Here is a 21,308-nt window from a genome sequence, read left to right as displayed (position 1 = left end):
CAGCAGAGTAATTATAATAGGAGCATGAAAGCAAGGCAGCCATCTTTAAATCTCCCGCACAGGAAAGATGGGAATGGAAGAAGATAGGTATACTACAGATGGGACACAATGGCAGACAGCTTACGCCTTACCTTTTCTAGAGTTTCGATGCGTTGCTTTAGAAGTCTGTTCTCGGTTCTCAATCGCTGTATAAAGGGTAGTAAGAAAAGTCAGGTACAATAAAACTTCTGCACTAATATTACACTCCTTGCAATAACGTGTAGTATTCCTGTCTCACATTGTTCATAGCGAATCCACAGGATACAAGATTACTCGGCAAATCAGAGAGGTGCTGAATGGGGGAGGAATGATCGCATAGCAATCGTTCTTCTCACACGTACTTTGCAGTGGGTCTGTGCCCTGATTGAAGAGTTTACTGTTTCTCAGCACTTATCCTGCCCTAAGATCGGGCGGTGTCATACAGTCCTTAGTAGGGGTGCACCGAAATGAAAATTCTGGTCCAAACCGAAACCGAAAATTCAGGATGCCCTTGACCGAAACCGAAACTGCCTTTTTGCCCAAATACTTTTAAAATACATTTTTTTTAATGATATTTATAACAGTGCCATCCACAGACCCCCCCACCTCATAACAGTGCCATCCACAGACCCCCACCCACCCCATAACAGTGCCATCCACAGACCCCCCACCCCATAACAGTGCCATCCACAGACCCCCCCACCCCATAACAGTGCCATCCACAGACTCCCCCCCCCCCCCATTGCCGCTCCAGTACAGACTAGTTATAAAATGTGTACAATTAATAAGGATTCTATTCATGAGGCCCCCTCTGCAGTAGAACATTCAATATAGCCACATCCTACTCACAGGGCTGTTATCTTAATGCTGGCCGGCCGGGCAGACGAGCGGCAGCGTCACGACTGACGTCACATGCCTGCGCCGCCTCCTTCATTCAGAAAGTAGGCCGGCACATGACGTCAGTCGTGACGCTGACGCTCCTCTGCCCGGCCGGCCAGCATTAAGATAACAGCCCTGTGAGTAGGATGTGGCTATATTGAATGTTCTACTGCAGAGGGGGCCTCATGAATAGAATGCTTATTAATTGCACACATTTTATAACTACTGGAGCTGGGGGCCGGAGAACAGTGAACGCACCGGCCCCCAGCTCCTCCTCCCAGTCCCTCCCCGCTATTTTCTGCCGATATGTACCAATATCGGCCGAAATGGATTAGGCCCATTTTCGGCCGCCGGAATTTCGGTGCACCCCTAGTCCTTAGTCCGTTACTTAGCAAGGGGCAACAAAACGCCCAAGAGAAAGCTCTACTACATATCTATGACTTGATTTGGAAGCTTCTCTCAGCTTTCCACTTCTGTTTCATTACAAGAACATGAAACGTTCCCTCAACTGTTTGTAGAATCTCAAATGATTTTATCTTGTGATCTCCTTTTAGAATTTGGAGAGACAAACGCACTGCTTCATGCCTTATCTGACAACTGACAAGCCTTCTCCAAATAATTAGACGATTGCCAGGATTAGGCAGCCAGGGGTGGACCAGAAACTTAAAGTGGCTCAGGAAAAAAACGAAAAAAGTGGCCCCAAACTGACAGACGGCAGGGCAACACATGTCGATGGGGTCAATATAAGTTGGCAGCGTCAGCGATACCGTAGTGCAGCAGAAAATACCGCTTTAGAAGCTGTCCCTCTGTGGTGGCCATCAGTAGCTGCCATGTTCTGTCCTCCTTCTCCTCAAATTGTCACTAATTAAGCCACGGAGCAGGGGACTTAGGAAGTGAGATGTGGGCCACAACACCAAGTCAGATCTACCTTTAGCATGCTGCCTGGCCCTATAGTGTCCCCAGTAGTATTTAACCAGCCAAGAGCAATGAGTAGGGCTCCTTGCGGCCGGCCAGTGGAAGTTTTTGGTATGTATTTTGTGCTGCTGGGGGAGTATTTTGTGATAGACTGTGGTATTTGGCTCTGTTGGGGATGTATAATGTGCCACAATATGCGTGGCCCTGCCTTCCATCAATTTGGACCCAACTACAAAACGGGGCCACTTTTAGTATTTTTTCCAGGTCCACTTTAAGTTCCTAGTCCGACCCTGCCTGGGTGTAAGGCCTGTAAGCCACTGTAGGCAGATGAAAACTGTAGGGATCGGCTGTTATTGCTGCGGCAGGGGTTACATTTCTCCTGCAGCAGCCACTACAGGAGAAATGCGGTATTACATGGTAATGGAGTCCTTCAGATCAGAAGATGCTTTTACTGCCGCAGGAAGCTGCACATTTCTCCTGCAGTGGCCACTATAGGAGAAATTAGGTATTACATGGTAACTCCAAGCCCTCCAGACCTCCCCACTCTGGCTTATAGACCAGGGCCCTCCTCAATGAGAGCTACATATCCTAGACCAGTGGTGGCGAACCTATGGCACGGGTGCCGGAGGTGGCACTCCGAGCCCTCTCTGTGGGCACCCGCACCCAAGAAAAAGTCTATGATGTACCAATATGCCTTAGACTTTTCCTGCCATTCATCAAAGTAGGAAGCACAGGCAGCGCACTGAATGTAGGCAGGCTATTATAGGTAAGTGATAACGTACATGGAAGATATACTATTGGACTGTAGTATTGAGGTTACATTGTATAAATATGTGGGTTTTGGGTTGCAGTGTGGGCACTCGGTCTCTAAAAGGTTCGCCATCACTACACTCGACTGAGGCAGACCGTACCTTTGAACATCCTAAGTGCTGTATTTCACCTTACTATAAGCGGACATAGTTGTAAAACATAATTCATGGTGCTCACCTTGATTTCGATTTGCTCTTCCATCTCTTTGCTTTTAATAGCAGCATATTCTTTCTCCAATCTAAAGAGAAAACCAACAAGATGTCTCGGCTTGACAGCCACACAATAAACCTTACTGGGAATGGTGGAGAGTTTCTCCATACCGTTTCATCCTCTTGGGGTTGTACTTCACTTGGTAAGCCTTATGGATGAGCTTATCTGGGCAGCTGTCAAACTGATGTGGGATCACCTTCTGAAAGTACTGAGAAATAGCAAGGCAAAAGATATTACTACCTGTATTAAAGTTACTATGCCACATGTGGTGATCTTAAAGGGATTCTGTCACCAGGTTTCACCCCTTTAAGATAAAAATATGCTTATGTTCAGGGTGCCTTCACGATTCCTAATGTGGTCTTATAAATGTAATCTGTAGGCTCATTTTGCTAAAAATACGCTATTACTAACCTGTCAGTCATAAAAATAAGGTGCCCAAGGGGATGTAAATGGCTCCAAGCTGCCGCTCGCACCCGCTGCCGTTCGTGCCCAGCGCCGCCTCATAATCTTCTGTGACGCCTCCTGCTCTCTCTCCCTCCCTCCCCCCTCCTCCTCCTGTAAGATTGCTGTGACGCCTCCCGCTCTCCATCCCTCCTCCCTCCTCCTGCTGTAACATTGCGATGTTACAGCAGGAGGAGGGAGGAGGGGGGAGGGAGAGCAGGAGGCTTTCACAGCGATGGGAGGAGGGGGAGGGAGAGCGGGAGGCTTTCACAGCGATGTTACAGCGATGTTACAGCAGGAGGAGGGAGGAAGGAAGGGGGAGGGAGAGCGGGAGGCTTTCACAGCGATGTTACAGCAGGAGGAGGGAGGGAGGAGGGGGGACAAGGAGGGGGGAGGCTTTCACAGCGATGTTACAGCAGGAGGCTTTCACAGCGATGTTACAGCAGGAGGAGGGGGGAGGGAGGGAGAGCAGGAGGTTTTCACAGCGATGTTACAGCAGGAGGCTTTCACAGCGATGTTACAGCAGGAGGAGGGGGGAGGGGGGAGGGGGGAGGGAGAGCGGGAGGCTTTCACAGCGATGTTACAGCAGGAGGCTTTCACAACGATGTTACAGCAGGAGGAGGGGGAAGGGAGGGAGAGCAGGAGGCTTTCACAGCGATGTTACAGCAGGAGGCTTTCACAGCGATGTTACAGCAGGAGGAGGGGGAAGGGAGGGAGAGCAGGAGGCTTTCACAGCGATGTTACAGCAGGAGGCTTTCACAGCGATGTTACAGCAGGAGGAGGGGGGAGGGGGAGGGAGAGCGGGAGGCTTTCACAGCGATGTTACAGCAGGAGGCTTTCACAGCGATGTTACAGCAGGAGGAGGGGGGAGGGAGGGAGAGCAGGAGGCTTTCACAGCGATGTTACAGCAGGAGGAGGGAGGAGGGGGGAGAGAGAGCAGGAGGCTTTCACAGCGATGTTACAGCAGGAGGCTTTCACAGCGATGTTACAGCAGGAGGAGGGAGGGAGAGCGGGAGGCGTCACAGAAGATTATGAGGCGGCGCTGAGGTCGGGAAAGGCGGAGCGGGGCACGAACGGCAGCGGGTGCGGGCGGCAGCTTGGATCCATTTACATCCCCTTGGGCACCTTATTTTTATGACTGACAGGTTAGTAATAGCGTATTTTTAGCAAAATGAGCCTACAGATTACATTTATAAGACCACATTAGGAATGGTTAAAGCTCCCTGAACATAACCATATTTTTATCTGGAGGGGGTGAAACCTGGTGACAGAATCCCTTTAAAGAGGACCTTTCATCACCCCTGACATGTCTGTTTTAATAGCTTCATGCATTCCCCATGTAATACCAAATCTGGAGCATTTATTCTTATGGCTCTATGTTCTGCCATTCCTCTATTATTTCTACTAGAAGTTATGAATGAATTGCTAGCAGTCTGCAGTAAGGGTACAGAGGGGAGGTAACAAGTTGGGGGCGTGTACCTGCACAGTCTGACAATGGCAGCACTGATTGGATAGAGGAAGACTGAGCAGGTACACCCCCTCAACTGGTTACCTCCCCTCTGTACCCTTACTGAAGGCTAATAGCAATTCATTCATAACTTCTAGTAGAAATAATAAAGGAATGGCAGAACATAGAATGGCCATAAGAATAGATGCTCCAGAATTGTTATTGCATGGGGAATGCATGAAGCTATTAAAACAGACATGTCTCTTTAAAGAGTCACTGCACCTTTACACAATTTCCTTTTATTTAATAGAGAATGGTGTAACTAGCAAATTTCTAAATTGCTTTATTTAAAAATTCTGCATGCGTCCACTCGAAAAAAATCTGCCAAGTCATGGCCACTAGGGGTCTCACTTCCACCTTAGATGCAGTCCACTGCCTGTTGTCAGGCAGGATCCGTCCCTGGTAACAGAGACAGTTTAGGCTACTTTCACACTAGCGTTAATATTTTCCGGTATTGAGATCCTTCATAAGGTCTCAATACCGGAAATAAATGCTTCAGTTTTGTCCCCTTTCATTGTCAATGTGGACAAAACGTAACGGCACAGAACGGAATGCTCCAAAATGCATTCCGTTCTATTTGGTTGCGTTCTAATACCGGATGCAGCGGTTTGCTTTCTGTCATGGGATGCGGAGAAAGACGGATCTGCCATGACCCACAATGCAAGTCAATGGGGACGGATGTAGTGTCCCACTACGTGTTAAAAGTGGGAACTTAAAAGCTTTTGTATATTTCAGGTCATAACAATATCAACCATCTCTGTAATAGCTGCAAATTCCTTTCAACAGGCTGGTTATTGCATTTCATCCACACGTCACTAGGTGGTGCTATCACACCACATAAATTAGAAGGCTCAGACAAAAGGAAGTGAGAAGATTAGAGGTTCCAGAAGGGGAGATAAGTAGGAGACCAAAGCCAAAAGTGACTGGATTCTTCTTCTATATGAAAGCAACCTGTACAAATAATGGATGCAGAAGACTGATGCCAGCCGCTAGGGAGATCGCCCTGTTGGTTGCCAAGTGGTGATAAGGATCCAGATTTCCTGAAGCAAGGTTTATACAAAGATAGACGCAGCTAGTGAAAGCATTTGCCTACTCCAGCCTGAACAATTTCTTAAACCAACTCAGCTCTGCTAAGCCTGTTGAAGAATTTGTAGCTTTACCAACTAATTGTAAGGAAAAGCACTGATATTGGATACCTACCTCAAGGCAACTTACTAAAGTAAAGTTCTAGTTTGGTTCAGCAACTTATTGACTCTTCTCATTCTTCGCCATCCTCCAATTGCACCTTTGTGGTGCTGGTGTCATGAACAATAGGGACCCTGACTCCACGGCACCTAAAACCCAGACCACCAAGGGCACCTCAACCACCATCTGGCGGGAATCCCAGTACACCAGAGTGTGCCCCGAAGGAGCTGGTGCTGACCTTCCATTCACTGCACACTGCCCCATGCAGTTCTGCTAATCGTAAGTAAAACTGCTACTACCCCCATTGGCCCACCGTAGCTCACATATTGCCCCTGTGGCCCAGCCGCTGCACGGATCCATTTTCTCTGACACAATAGAAAATGTATCCGTCCCCCATTGACCTTCAATGGAGTTCATGACGGATCCGTCTTATCTATGTTAAAATTAATACAACCAGATCCGTTCATAACGGACGCAGGCGGTTGTATTATCAGTAACGGAAGCGTTTTTGCTGAACCCTGCCGGATCCAGCAAAAACGCTAGTGTGACAGTAGCCTTACAGAAAATGGGGGCGTGGCAGAGCTAGCTGGGATCCTGGGCCTGATAAAAGAATGGCTTCTACACTGCTTCTGAACAGGAGCCTCCTGTGGGTCTGTTATCTCTTCTGTGAGCTCCGGAGCTGAAAACAAAGGAAGTAGGGGAAAGGAGTCACACCAGTACAGTGCCGGTAGATTTAACAGAAGGGGACACTCCCTGCTTGTGAGTGAAATGCATCTAGCTGTGCAGCTGAAGAGGAGAATAATTAGGCTGAAAAAGACATTGGAGAAGCCACGTATTAACCCCTTACTGACTAACTACACTTTTGTTATTGCCTCTCTGCATTTCAGCAGCTATAACTTATTTTGTTTTACACTGAAGTGCGCTACATAAGGCCTCGATTTTTGAGGGAGAAATTGTATTTTTTTTAGCAGCATTTGGGAACATATATCAATCTTGGTGTTGTCTTTTTTTTTGGTGCTAATATAGAAGAAAAGGGATTTTTGGAATTAATATTTTTATACAATTCACGATTAACACTGACTAATCTGTTTTAATGAATTCATTCTTCAGGTTACTACGATCCTGCGGATACCCCCGATGACATTTATCCCCTAACCTGTGGACAGGGGGATAAGTTGTCTAAATGGGACAATCCCTTTAAAGCAGGAGCCTCGCTGGCACTAGACAACGGCACGCTGACTCCCTACAGCATGCCCCAAAAACTGTAGTGAAAAGAAATTGGAAAATGGATGTGTAAATGTACCCCCAATTCTGCAAGTTTAATTTCAGGCAGCCCCCAAGACAACAGGCAGTCTTGTCCACTACTGGTTATGGCAATGGTTCCCAAATGATCGCCATACACAAGAAGCTCCTAAATCCTTACCTGAGACATCCCTTCCATGTCAAGCTGCATCAGTTCAGTCTGATTTACAGTCAGCAGAGCCATCCCTACCCGGAATATAACCTCCAGTCCCTGCAAGTAGACACCAGAGCTCAGTTCAGATAAAATCACGTCCGTACACGGGCGGCGGTCACGTCTGCCACTCACCTCGTAAATGAAGATATCAAACACACGAGTGGCTATAGGCAAAGGGAACGTTGTGAGGAACAGGGTCAAAAACCAAGACGAGGAGTACATTGACGTGTGGAAGCAGTGAGAGCGAAAGTGGAGGTTTAGCTCCGGGAGCTGGTCCTGAAGAAGACAAGCATGAAACATTGAAGATTTTGAGAGTTTAAAGAAGCACTCCCACAAAAATGTTTCATTCTGTGACTTGTTAGAAAGGTGCACGATATAATCTGAATTTGTGAGATATCCCCTCCCTTCTGATCCTCAGCTCTGTCATGCGGACAGGAAGTCAGTGGCTTCTCTATTCATTCCTGTGAGACTGACATTGAGTCTCCCATAGGAATATATAGAGAAATTGCCTTCCTGTGTTATTACAACAACAACCACCAAGAGAGTATATATATAATTCCTTGAATATAAAATATATATTTATTAGTAATTTTTAAAAGAGTGTACAAAACACTGTCATAAACAACATAAAGTACGAGTTTCCGAGCTAAAGACATTGAAAAAGCAAAAGATGAGACTGACATTAGCTGTCTAAAGACTATCCCCAAACACTTTAAACTATTCCATGACAATAACCCCAATCTATTGATGATCTATATATGATCCATCCAGGAATTAGAGGTGGTAACAAAGGGAAAAAATTGGCTCAATTAGAAAGCAGATGGATTTTTAGACTCAATACCCTGGCACCCAAAGGGCTAAATGAAAATCTGGGATTCAGCCATTTCCTGTGACCGTAGTAGCTTTTAACTTGATGGGGATCCATCATTTTTACCATGATAATAAATAGGTTTTATGTTTGTTGTGAATTATTATTGAAATAATTTTTCTTCTCTAGAAATAAATGCGGTTGTCCAATATTGCATGAGAACGGGCCCACCATCTTCAATCATTCCATTGGGTCAGCATAAAAGCGGAGGATAACTACAAGCAAGATAAACGTAACCATCAGTGGAAGCCAGTAACTGGCGTTTTATCAAATTATTGCCACATTGACAATTATTGTTGTTTTTTAGACCATGGGACTAGATTATTCTTTTTAACAATGTATTTATATCATGATTGTTTGACTAAATATATTTATTTATATTCGCACAGCACCATTTCTTATTATGTATGACTTGCAATTGAATTATTTTTAATTGTTCATTAAGGCTACTTTCACACTAGCGTTCGTCGGTCCGCTCGTGAGCTCCGTTTGAAGGAGCTCACGAGCGGACCCGAACGCCTCCGTCCAGCCCTGATGCAGTCTGAATGGATGCGGATCCCCTCAGACTGCATCAGTCTGGCGGCGTTCAGCCTCCGCTCCGCTCGCCTCCGCACGGACAGGCGGACAGCTGAACGCTGCTTGCAGCGTTCGGGTGTCCGCCTGGCCGTGCGGAGGCGTGCGGATCCGTTCAGACTTACAATGTAAGTCAATGGGAACGGATCCGCTTGAAGATGTCACCATATGGCTCAATCTTCAAGCGGATCCGTCCCCTATTGACTTTACATTGAAAGTCTGAACGGATCCGCGCAGGCTACTTGCGCACTTGCGAAATTTTTTAAAGTTATTAATGCAGACGGATCCTTACTGAACGGAGCCTCCGTCTGCATTAATATGATCGGATCCGTTCAGAACGGATCCGATCAAGCGCAAGTGTGAAAGTAGCCTAAGTCGATTTTAATATAGTATTTATTATTATATTTCGTACAATGACTCACACTGTATGTTATGGCACCAGTCACTATTAATTGGTTTACATTCACAAAGAGTTATCACACCCATTATTTAGGTAGTATCACTTTTATATTGATTAAATTTGCAAATTCACATGTAATCACTGCTCATCGACACTGTAATAACTCACTCTGAATATATAAGGCCCGTAATATAGACATTTCTAGTCTTTATAATAGATGTGAATATAATATAATACACCCACACCTCCCCTTTTTCTAATAATAGACTATCCTTATATATGGCCCTTTATATGATGAGATAATATATACTCACAATGACACCAATCAATAGTATAGACTGATGTTTGGATCCCTGATAGATATATATATATATATATATACACACACACACACACACACACCACATGTCCCCCGTGATGCTGCGGGTTTTGGTGCGCAGGACAGCCTCACCATGCGCGCGCTTGCGCCGTCATCCACAGAGATCGTGTGTCAGCGAGGTCAATCCGCGTCACGAGTGACGTCAGTGATTGCCCTCTCTGATACTTGACTCAGGGTGAGGGCGGAAGTCGCCATACGTAGTGGGAGGAGGCGTGTCATGCGCCGTGTTCATTACCTGATTAGCATATGTAATCACATCCAACACGCGACTTAACACATGACCCTCGTTCAGGCCCGTGATAGGACAACACATACCGTAATTGAAATATACCACTATTCTCCCCATTAAAAGTTCACTCCTCCTGAGGAAGTTATTGACGACGAAACGCGCGTCGAGGAGCTGCACCTTCATCTATATTGTCACCACACAGCATTGACAGACCTTACATGTTGTCCATCTTCATGCATTAGTCACTTTATATTTAATTAGATAGGTACATGGACACATGTGCGCATCAATTTAGCAAGGATTACTATATCCTGCAGTTCTTCTAGTCACGCACATTGTGTTTCCCTTTCATACTGATCCATGACGCATGTGGTTTATTTGCGCAAGTAATTGGGAGCCATAGATGTGGTACCATAACTTTGGAAACTCGTACTTTATGTTGTTTATGACAGTGTTTTGTACACTCTTAAAAATTACTAATAAATATATATTTTATATTCAAGGAATTATATATACTCTCTTGGTTGTTGTTGTATTGAATTATTGAGTATTCCGGTCACGTTTGACCATACTAGCTGCAGACCTTGTTGTGTAGTAATCTTCCTGTGTTATTGTAAAGTGTGATTGTTGGTCACATGACACAGCTGAGGATCAGAAGGGAGGTTATAACTCACAAATACAGTCACTGGTAAGAAGATTATATTCACTACAGATTACATATTTGCACCTTTCTAACGGGTTAGAGAATACAAATGTTTGCACACTTCTTTAAGCATCAATACATCCCTGTCTCTGACAATGTTGGGTAAGCCAACTCATCCCATACAGACTTCTGTACTCTAGCGCCCCCATGACAACACTTCCTGCCTGGTCAGCCTTTTATGGTTTTAAATAGCCATCCTCATTAATGTGCTGTACACCCTAGCTGGCTTTGATACGTGGTACTTTGGTACTTCTGCCATAGTGTCCTCTATGTTACTGCGTACAATGCACACAATGAAGCCTAGTATCTTGTCTCCTTTCTCAATGAATGTGATTAAAGGGTTCAGCCAAAGTAATACGACCATGAAGGGTCCAGATGAGCCTGTAGTGAAACCTGGCAACATTTACAGGTCCAACCAATTATTAGAAATCTATAAATAAAAAAAATCAGATTATTGTATCAAGATCCAAAAACCCAGAGGAGCCCAACGTACCTGTAACATATACTCCAGCTGGTATATACATAAGCCGAGCTCAGCCATACTGGGCTTAAAGAGCTCTCGTAACCGGTACTCCTGCATTAGCCGGACAAACACGCAGAAGGCTTCTTCCTCTGGCATCTGATGGGGCGGAGAGCAATGGACATATGAGAAAAGCACAGGATTCAAGATCAGGGTAAAGGTGGCCATACACATTGCATAAAGTCCAACTGAACCCCTCGATTTCTGAGCCCATAATATGTATGGGGGTGTCCCAACCCTTACCTGATGGCAGATGTTAGGGAAAAGAAAGATTGGCATGTTGACTTTAAACCTGTCCAATCCTCTGGTCCCGCAGGCTTATTTCTCTCTCCCCAACATACGCATGCTCGGCTGAGTCAGGTGTGCATGTGCAATGGGAATTCAGGAGCAATAGCCATCAGCTGTAATGGATGTATAGGTAGTAACATACAATAACTCACCTGCATAAGAAGGAGGCCCACAATGAAAAGCACTGCCCTGACAGTAGCCCACCTCTCGGTCTATCAGCGAGTATGCCTGGAGGGAGGGGGACAGAAAACTGTGATAATCCTGCATACAGCACTATGGAAACAAACCACATTTCTCTTCTAGAGTACTATGCATCTTTATAGTGACTTAGGCTCCATTTTACTGATACCGAGCCCCAAACCCCCTGTATAGACCTAGAGAGTTAAAAAATACAATTCTTGCTACCTGCGGCCTCCACTAGGGGGAGCTCACTGCATACAGTTTGTATTTTACAGGTAAATTTTGACCCGTAGATGTGAACATATTTCATACAACTGTATGCATGCAGAGTAGGTGGGGAGGGTATTACTTAAACACCGAATAGGATTAATTATTCTAATTCTGAGTTTACTAATTGAGCGGTAACATTTCTCATTGATCCCCCATGCAGCAAGGGCATTTTTATTTATTTTTTTCCTCCCATGCATCCATGGACATGTGATCCTCCCATGCCGTCTTTTGCTTTACCTTCATGACATTGAACAGCCCCTCCTGCCCCAGGCTGTCCTGGCCCCTGAAAAAGTCATGCTCTGGGTAGGTTCGAGCAATGTCCCTCCGGATCAGCTTCTCACATGGAGAGGACATCTTTAGAAGATCGACATATTGCTTTTTCACTGGCATGTCTGTTGCATTGCACAGCATCTGCCATACTATGGCTCGAAAGTGATGAGGGATCCCCTTCCGTATAAGCTCCTGTGGGATGCAAAAGTAAGAAGGTGACAAACGAGAGATATATTTCAAAGGGTTTCCCATTATTTGTTTCTACCAATGTGCCCAAAATCTAAAGTACTACGCTTGTTAATGTAGTCCTGTTTACCAATCGGTACTGTTTTGGAGGTCCCATCGGCCCCTCCTGACTGCATCGCACTTCAGTCCCTGTCCTTATAGATCACAGGCCATACATCTGACATGTGACCTGTCCCGATGGGTTACCACCTGCAATGTACATGTTCTCAACAATGATGGCACGGACACGGGTTGGGTTATGGCGCCTGTGTGGACGTTGAAGACCCTGGACAGAAAGTGCAAGAGATTGTGGGAAGCTGTGCGGCAATGGGCTGAGCCTGTGACTTACCAGCCAGTACCAGCAGAGGTAACCATTAACACAGGATGGTGAAGAGTCTGTGCACTGATCCGTCCTCACAGTAATAAGACAATCAGCGTTAATGATTGTCAGCAGTGTAAGACATTGGAATGTAATGTAATATTCCCTCCAGAGAGTTGTAACCTAAACCCGGTGTCTTCTCCATCAACTATGCCTCTCACTGACCTTCAAAAGCTTCTCCTTCCTCCTGGTCCATTCCTCCCAGTGAGTGACAATGCGTCCCCAAAGCTCCCAGCTGTCCTGGTCCAGAGGTGGTGGCCCCGGGGAGGTGACATTGGTCCTGCAGGATCCGGAAACACTGCGTAGGGATTTGGAGTCTGCTTCCAAGAGTCTAAGACACAACGAGGAAGATCGCAGACATCAGATAATGGCAACCAGAGATTTTCTTAAAAGGGTTCTCCTGGACTTAGTTACCGATTATCTATCCTTAGGACTGCAACCACAAAAGGAAAAGCATAGCCCCCCATACATTTTTATTAGGTCTACAGAGTTATATAATGACCCAGACAATATAAAAAAGCAGTTCAGAAAAACCTACCAGAAAAAGCCTGGACCTGTCCCCAACAAGCAGTAAAGAAGCCGCACATATAGACCATCATTAAAAGATGGCCCACTGATGTGCGTAAAAAATAATCTCAATACCGCCAGAAATACAGCCCACCCATATCTAGCCACCTGCACACGTTGCTGAATACGTGCGGATTCCCGTGCTGAAAAACCACAGCGTAGTACAGTATCAGCAAAGTGTATGAGAATAGACAAGTCTCATGGACACTCTGGAGATTTATTCTGTGCCGATTTCAAAATCTGCAGTGTGTCAATTATGTTTGCGGTTTTAGCTGTGAATTTCACCCTCTTCAATGGAAGGGTGAGATCTGTGGCAAAACTGCATCAGATCTGCACCATAAAATGCTGTTTTGGTGTGGATATGCTGCAGAAATGCACATAAATCTGCACGGAAATTTGTGCGGATCTCATGTGTGTTCACCTGCACCCGTCTGCAGGTTGTCTGAAGGTGCCATCTCGTAGGGTCCTTACACGCATTAATTTTGGGCTAGCGTTTTTTTTTTAACCAGTGCGAGAGGAAAAAACGGCAGAATACGCAGGGTTAGGGAATACAAGTTTTTTTTGGGGGGGGGGGCCATCTGCATTTTTTTATGCATTTTTTCTGGTGGTTTTTGCACACTAAAGTTTTCTTCAAGGAGTGAAGAGATGTGAAGACGCCTGAAAAAAAACCCAAAAACGCTGAGAGCTCCAGAATGCTACATTTTTCAAAAAAAGACAGAAAGACAAAAGACATAAAAAAAATGACACATAATAAACAAAAATGCCAGGAGCAAAATACACTTGTGTGTCCTATGTTTCATACTTGATGTAAACCTTCTGGTGTTTTGACCGCAAGTAATGCATCAAAATCCCACAAAAGTGTAGAAAAAACGGCAGCAAAAACCCATGTGTGAACTCACCCTAATGACTGTTGATATATGCGATTTCTTTAGGGTACGACCACACAGCGTGGTCGTGTGGCATTTGGGATGCAGCCACGCTGCGATGAAGAAAAGGTATTACACGGGCAGCATGGCCATTAACAATGCTAAACAGTGCAATTAAGGACCAGTTTGGCCGTGCGGTTCTTGATCGCAACACTGACTCCAACTCTGCTTTGAGTCCAGGTTGTGCTACCGATCGTGGCATGCTCCCCACATCATGGCAGGTTTGTGGAAGGCATTTGAAATGGTTTTTGATATTGTCTGGGTCTGGTTCATTATATAACTCTTTGGATGTAATAAAATGTAGTGATGGGTAGTCTATAGATGTGTGCAGACTACCATCAAGATCAGATCGGCAGGGGACGGTCTCCCAGCCCACCAGTGGTCTACAGAAGATCCATACACTGTGTACTGGGCACTTGTCTGGGAGCAATACTGCAGTAGCCCAGCATGGTGGCTACATGGTGTTGGGACTTCTGCCGATATGATATTGACGACTTATCCTAAGGAAAGGTCATCAATACCAAAGTCCCAGAGAATACCATTAAATGGTAACTATCATTTTAATAAACCTCTGACATGTCAGAAAGTTTTGATGGACCATGTGCCGAGACCCCCACTAATTGCTAAAACACGGGACAGAAGTGCCCAGCTGAGCTCAGTGGCCAAGTCTGTCCAGCGCCATAGACTGTCTATGAATCCATATACCGCTCACTCTGCTCTTCAAGAAGATCTAAGCCTAGCCAGGAATGGAGGGGAACATCACTCGGCCTCCTCATTTTAGTGATCAGTGAGGGTCTCCACACCAGTCAGAACTTTTGGCATATCAGTATTAAAATGATAGGCACCCGTTACATAGTTATTAGAACATCTGTCCATCCAGTTCGGCCTGTTCTCCTGCAAGTTGTTCCAGAGGAAGGCAAAAAATAAACCTGTGAGGTAGAAGCCAATTTTTCACATTTTAGAGCAAAGGGGCATGCTCTAAAGAAGTGGTGACGGCAATCTTGGCACCTCCTTTACTTACACCCTTAGCTTCCCATCTTTGAGACCCATAAAGTATTTTGGCTCACTTAGACCCACACCTATACCAGGAACGGAGCCCCGCAAAGTGGTAGCTGGAGGACTCCGATCCGGCCACCACAAAGTGCTCTCCCCAAAGAAGTGAATGGGAGCGTACCACGCATGAGCGGCCACCGCTCCCATTCACTTCTGTGAGCCTTATGGAAATAGCCAAGCGGCTATTGGAGGGCGGCTGCGCATGCGCAGTGTGACCTCCACCAATTTCGGGGCTCCGTTCTCAATATAGGTGGACCCGCACCTATCAGACAATGGGGCTATGCCCCCATTGTCTATGATGAGACAACTCCTTTAAGTGCAAATAGTTTTGAACCCATTTACATTGTCTCAGATGAGACAATTCCTTTAATTGCTTGCATTGCAGTACTTCCCTTTACCTTCTGAGGGCAGTCTTGAGCAAAGGGCGCGACAATGTTTAGTACAGGAATCTGCACTGTGGTAATAGAATATACCCTGCCTTGTATAGTGCTGTGTATTAATTATACATACTGTCCGTGGAATCCTATTCTGCCTCGTACATGGTAATGAATGCTATATTTAATTGGTATGAATGAATGTGGAAAAGAAGCCAGCCTGCGCTATTCACCCGGCCCCATGTGCCTGAAAGAGGACATTGTGCAGAGGAAGAAAGCCGCCTGGCATCACTATCTATACAGCATTGTCCTGCTGGGAGAATTGCAGCTGACTTTCCCAGACACACGCAGCAATGGAAGGTTTCAGCACAAGGTCGCGGCACATTTTAATGAGCTCTGTGCAGAAATGATCAAACATGAGAATTATACCAGCTACGGGCAAGCTCATTGGAGTGTGCCAGCCTCCTGCCACTTGGGCAATTTCTACCTACTTTCAACTGCCATCTCTCCTGTTAGGGAAGGCATAAAGGCATCCATTACCTGATTTTTAAAGGCTATATCACCCGACCCAATGTAGTGGAGCTAATAAGTGATCCTGGTCTTGTTTTAAAGCTTTCAAACAAGACCAGGCCCACCTCTCTAGCTGCTACACAGCCTGATATGTGAAGGGTTAAAGCAGTCCTGCCCTCCTCACCCTGCTAACCGAGCTCAGTTCGGGCTGATCTGTTAGGTTCTTGTCTGAAAGCCCAAGCATAACTCAGGCAAAACCGTTTGGGAGTTGAAGGAGCACTTTTTTATATCGTCGTTAGGAGCTTGTTATTGCTAGGCATCAGTCCATGAAAAAGGACTCTAAGGAACAAAGATCTTATAAGTGCCACCATAGTCATTTATTAACTACTGTTGACCAAGGCAAGAAAAATCCAAGGAGACTGGAGTAATTTTCTTAAGGTGCTAACCTACTTGGAATGTTTTTCTACTGCTATCTATAAAAGTTCTCCTTGTAAGCCCACTTAAAAGTCAAACTAGCACCTGGAGCCTGACCCTACAGTATACTGTCCCTCCATGCTGGTGACTATGAATAGTGTTTGTCAACATGGTCTTCACTTTGTATTGGGGTCTTCTGGATTCTCCATAGTCATTACTGCTGTGCTGGCCACCATCCTTGGAAAAAAATGATCCTTGGATAGATGGTGCTGCTTGTAAAGAAAAAAAAAGTAATGTCATGGAACCCATATATGATTTTTATCGATCCGGTGCTATATATTCAACTAATTTCAGTTCCTATTTCAGGTAAGAACATGGTACGCCATACCACCATCTATCATTGTTATTTGCTAACCAAGAAATGGACGAATACAATTTTTGAAAGTGGTTGCCTCCATATACCCTATTAGGGAATTCAGATGTCATATAGGGGGTTCTCCACTTGGGACCTCACTTTAAAGCCTGAGCACGGAGTGATGCATGACATGGCCGCCTTATAATACTATATTTTTACCTACAATGTACCCTGGCCAGCTGAACCTCCAGTAATTCCAGGAGGCAGACCAGAAAAGAAGATGGCTTCTTGAGCCACCATCACTTTAATAACTTGACTTATGAGGACGACTCTGAAACATTCTTTCTCCCTGAAGCAAAATGAAAACCTTGTGCTGAGAATCCTGGACCATAAAAAGTGCCGTTCAGTAACAGACACATCAGACGAAGCATGCACCAGAGAGCGCTGGCTTCACTATTGATTTCTTAAAGGTTCCTCTTAATCCCTCAGATGTAAATCATTCAGTGTTTTCTTCCAGGAAATCAATACCGTTCCTCAAATTATCAACCTTCAGGACACTTTAAAAAGCTCTCAGGGGGATCTATTTCACCAATCTTAAACAGTCTATGTACATTAAATGTACGTCGGCTGAACCCACCAATTTTGGTGGGACCACTTGACCATCAATGTGCATGGTGGCCTTCCGTCTCCTCCCCTAAGTGCAGATTCAGGAGAGAGAAGGTACGGGGAAGTCATGGCAGTCTGGCAACTACTTACCGTTATTTGACTTTCCTTGGCAGGTTTGGGTCAAGCTTGCAAGTGTACAGGGGTGCACATCCTTCTCTGATCCGGGGGCCACACTGTTATGCTGAACCACTCCCAAGGGCCACAATATAACTTAAAGGAGCATCATCATCATCATCTCAGACGTTTATGGGTTCCACTTACAGGACTCTCACCAATCAAGAGAATGGGGCCCCATTCTTCCCAAATATAATTCTAAAGAGGAGGAGACCTTGCATGCATGAGTCTCTCTCCATTACAGATTATGGATGGTTGTAGTCACAGCCTAGCATTTCACAACCTCCATAAACTACTACTCCTTTTCTAGGGTGCCAAACAGGGTACGGGGACCCAGAGCTAGCTACATGGTAAAGCATTGGTACTTGCTCATCCCTACTCCTGCGTGCGTGCCACTCTTTATCTTCCTGACATGGCAATTACATGTTGGCACCCACACATGGGCAACCATTTCCATGTCCAGATGGTTGGGGCCACACAGAATGGCATCACGGGCTGCAAGTGGCCCCTATGCTGTAGGATATGCAACCTATATGTCCCCAGTTCTGTAGGTCACCCTGTGTACCTGTTCTGCTCCTCCAGCTTGCTGAGTAGCTCCAGTTCATCTGGACTGAGGTTCTCAGAGTCTGAGGGCGAGACGCTGAAAGCCGCCGACAAGGACGAATCATCTGGACTGAGAGCGGGGCTGGCCATGTCGGTGAGATGGAGGGGGGCCAGAGCGCTCATCTGAAAGAATAAGAGGTTTAGCCGTAAGGACAGGAGAGAGCAGGGCTGCTGCTGCTTCACTCACAGGGGGTTGTCAACACTGCATTCATGATGTACACCTTCAGGGGCATTTTTTTAAATTTATGATTGCATTTTACTCATTTTGGGCTAAAAATCGTTTTTTCAATTGGTCTTTTTGACGTCATCTAATAACCCTTATCTCTAAATTACTAAAAGATCAAAAACACTTATTAGAACCACATTCTTATCAGCAAGATATAATGACTGTTTATAAGGTCAGAGATCAGGAGCCGTCCGCTGAGCTGCCTGACGGAACAGAGTGAACATCCAGAGCCTTCTACTAGAGAAACTCAAGACTGCACAGAGACAGGGGCTCAACATTTAAAAAAAAAACAATAGAAAAAATGATTTTTAGCTCAAAATCAGTACAATGCAACAATTATAATAATAAAAAAACAATTGTCCCCAAAGGTGTCCATAGCCTTTATGTTTAAACAGATTTTGTTGAACTTTTCAGTAAGTCAAAAGTACAATAAGGCAATAAAACACATTTTAAATAAGTGTTCTAATAACTGGTATATCAGTGAGAATTAACGTACATTACACCACAGTAAATAGGATAAAACAGCACACTTAATCAAATCTCCAATGTAACCCAGCCAACAAATTTGGGGTGTCTATAGCCTTTAATGATTACCTTCCTTTTTTCGTCTTGGCTCTCTGAGGCCTTGCTTTATCGAGAAGAAACTGTATTTTTATTTTTGCCATCACAGTTTGGGATATAAATAAATTACTATAAAATGTATATAATACTTTTTTTTTTTTTTAAAAGCGACTCTCCGGTTCATAATTAAAATAAAAAATTAAATCACATTAACTGGGGAGTGAACAGAAGATTTACACAGCGATGTCTTTTTCATCTTTTTAGCTGCAGATCCACTAGTTCCCAGGCTGCTTTTCTGCCATCCAAGATGGCCGCACCGCTTCTCAGACTACCTGGTGCACACTGATCTCAGACACTTCCTGCTTTTCTGCCCCTGCCTTCGGATTGGTTAGCAGTGCTCACGTGAACAGCGCTGGCCAATCCAAGGGCAGCAGGAAGTGCCATGGAACCTGATGCCCAGTGTGCATCAGGTAGTCTGAGAAGTGGTGCGGCCATCTTGGAGTCCGGCGTCAGAGCTGGAATCCGACTGATTGAACACTGCTCAGTTTTTCAGGACTTGCCATCACTGCCTATTATGTGGGGGTCTAAGCTCGCTAGGTCAGAGCTCCATGGGGGTCTCAGCACTCACAACCCGACCCATCAAAACTTCTCCTACATCTCTCTGACATATGAATAATCATGGTGTTCCCCTTTGAATGCAATAACGGCAGTTCTAGCGGCGGTGCAGTACACCGGAGGCCTGACCCAATAATGTCAGATGCAGGCAGCTATACCGGAAGGAGGAGTCGTGTGAGATGGCGGGCGGTGCATCACTGCTTTATGTGGTTAGCCCAAAACGTTCCTGTGATAATGAAAGATCGGGTCAGCTTTTAACATTTTACAAGCACCAGACATTAATGAGGCCCCCGGAGCCAAGAGCTATCTCCTGTCATACACTGACTGATTACACCAATGGGTCAGATGGAAGATAGATATGAGATAGAGAGATAGATAGATAGATAGATAGATAGATAGATAGATAGATAGATAGATATATATATATGAGATAGATAGATAGATATGAGATGGATAGATAGATATGAGATGGATAGATAGATATGAGATGGATAGATAGATATGAGATGGATAGATAGATATGATATAGATAGATAGATAAATAGATAGATAGAGAGATATATATGAGATGGATAGATAGAGAGATAGATATTAGATATATAGATGATAAATAATAGATAGCGATAGATGGACAGATAATAGATATATAGATAATAGATAGATAGACTTCACCTCCATGGAGGAGGAAGAGAGACTCTCCATACTGCTGGGGGAAGAGGAGAACACAGCGGCCATAGCAGCACAATATATTACTGCCTGCCATAGACTAAGAGGAGCCTGATATACCATGGACTCCTATACCCCCACCCTGGACCTGTCCCCATCCCCCAACCCTACCCAATTATTTCCCACTTGCTTTGGCAATGCTAAAATTTATTTAGTCCTGCCAATAAAGCTGATTTGATTTGATAGATAGATAGATATGAGATAGATAGACAGATAATAGATACATAGATAGATAGATAATAGATAGGATATAGATAGATAGCTATAGACAGGATAGAAAATAGATAGATAGATAGATAGATAGATAGATAGATATGAGATAGATAGATAGATAGATAGATAGATAGATAGATAGATAGATAGATAGATATGAGATAGATAGATAGATAGATATGAGATAGATAGATAGATATGAGATAGATAGATAGATATGAGATAGATAGCTATAGACAGGATAGATGATAGCTATGAGATAGATAATAGATAAATAGATGGATAGCTATAGACAGGGTAGATGATAGATAATAGATTGATTGATAGATAGATATGAGATAGATAGCTATAGACAGGATAGATGATAGCTATGAGATAGATATGAGATAGACAGATAGATAGCTATAGACAGGGTAGATGATAGATAAATAGATACACTGGCAGAAAATGAAGACCTTGATAACTGAATGTGACTGAGCTGAGACTGAAGCTGCTAGTTGGGTTCGGTCAGTGATCACACAGGGTGGCGCCCCCTTTAGTTTGGGTCCGGCAGCAGGTATGTGATGAGGCAGGGTGACATTAATACTGGGTGGCACCTCCCCTTGCTGTGGTACAGGAGGTAATGGTCACACAGATGCTGTGGACGTCCCGAGCTCCTTGGAGGCCTGGTTCAGCCTGGT

The 21,308-nt window shown here is 44.8% G+C and overlaps 1 protein-coding gene across 1 annotated transcript in view; it reads right to left on the bottom strand.

Moving 5' to 3' along the window:
* EVI5L (ecotropic viral integration site 5 like) overlaps positions 1-21,308 on the bottom strand; it is a 45,209-nt gene that overhangs the window by 20,428 nt on the left and 3,473 nt on the right. The window contains 11 exon segments of the mRNA XM_044279095.1: positions 132-185; positions 2,800-2,860; positions 2,943-3,040; positions 7,389-7,478; positions 7,554-7,697; positions 11,067-11,192; positions 11,534-11,560; positions 11,562-11,609; positions 12,069-12,293; positions 12,871-13,036; positions 18,250-18,410. Coding sequence (XP_044135030.1) covers positions 132-185; positions 2,800-2,860; positions 2,943-3,040; positions 7,389-7,478; positions 7,554-7,697; positions 11,067-11,192; positions 11,534-11,560; positions 11,562-11,609; positions 12,069-12,293; positions 12,871-13,036; positions 18,250-18,410 — 1,200 coding nt within the window.

This window comes from Bufo gargarizans, chromosome 2, assembly GCF_014858855.1.
Source record: "Bufo gargarizans isolate SCDJY-AF-19 chromosome 2, ASM1485885v1, whole genome shotgun sequence".
Lineage (NCBI taxonomy): Eukaryota > Metazoa > Chordata > Amphibia > Anura > Bufonidae > Bufo > Bufo gargarizans.
This window is presented reverse-complemented; position numbering and strand designations above follow the sequence as displayed.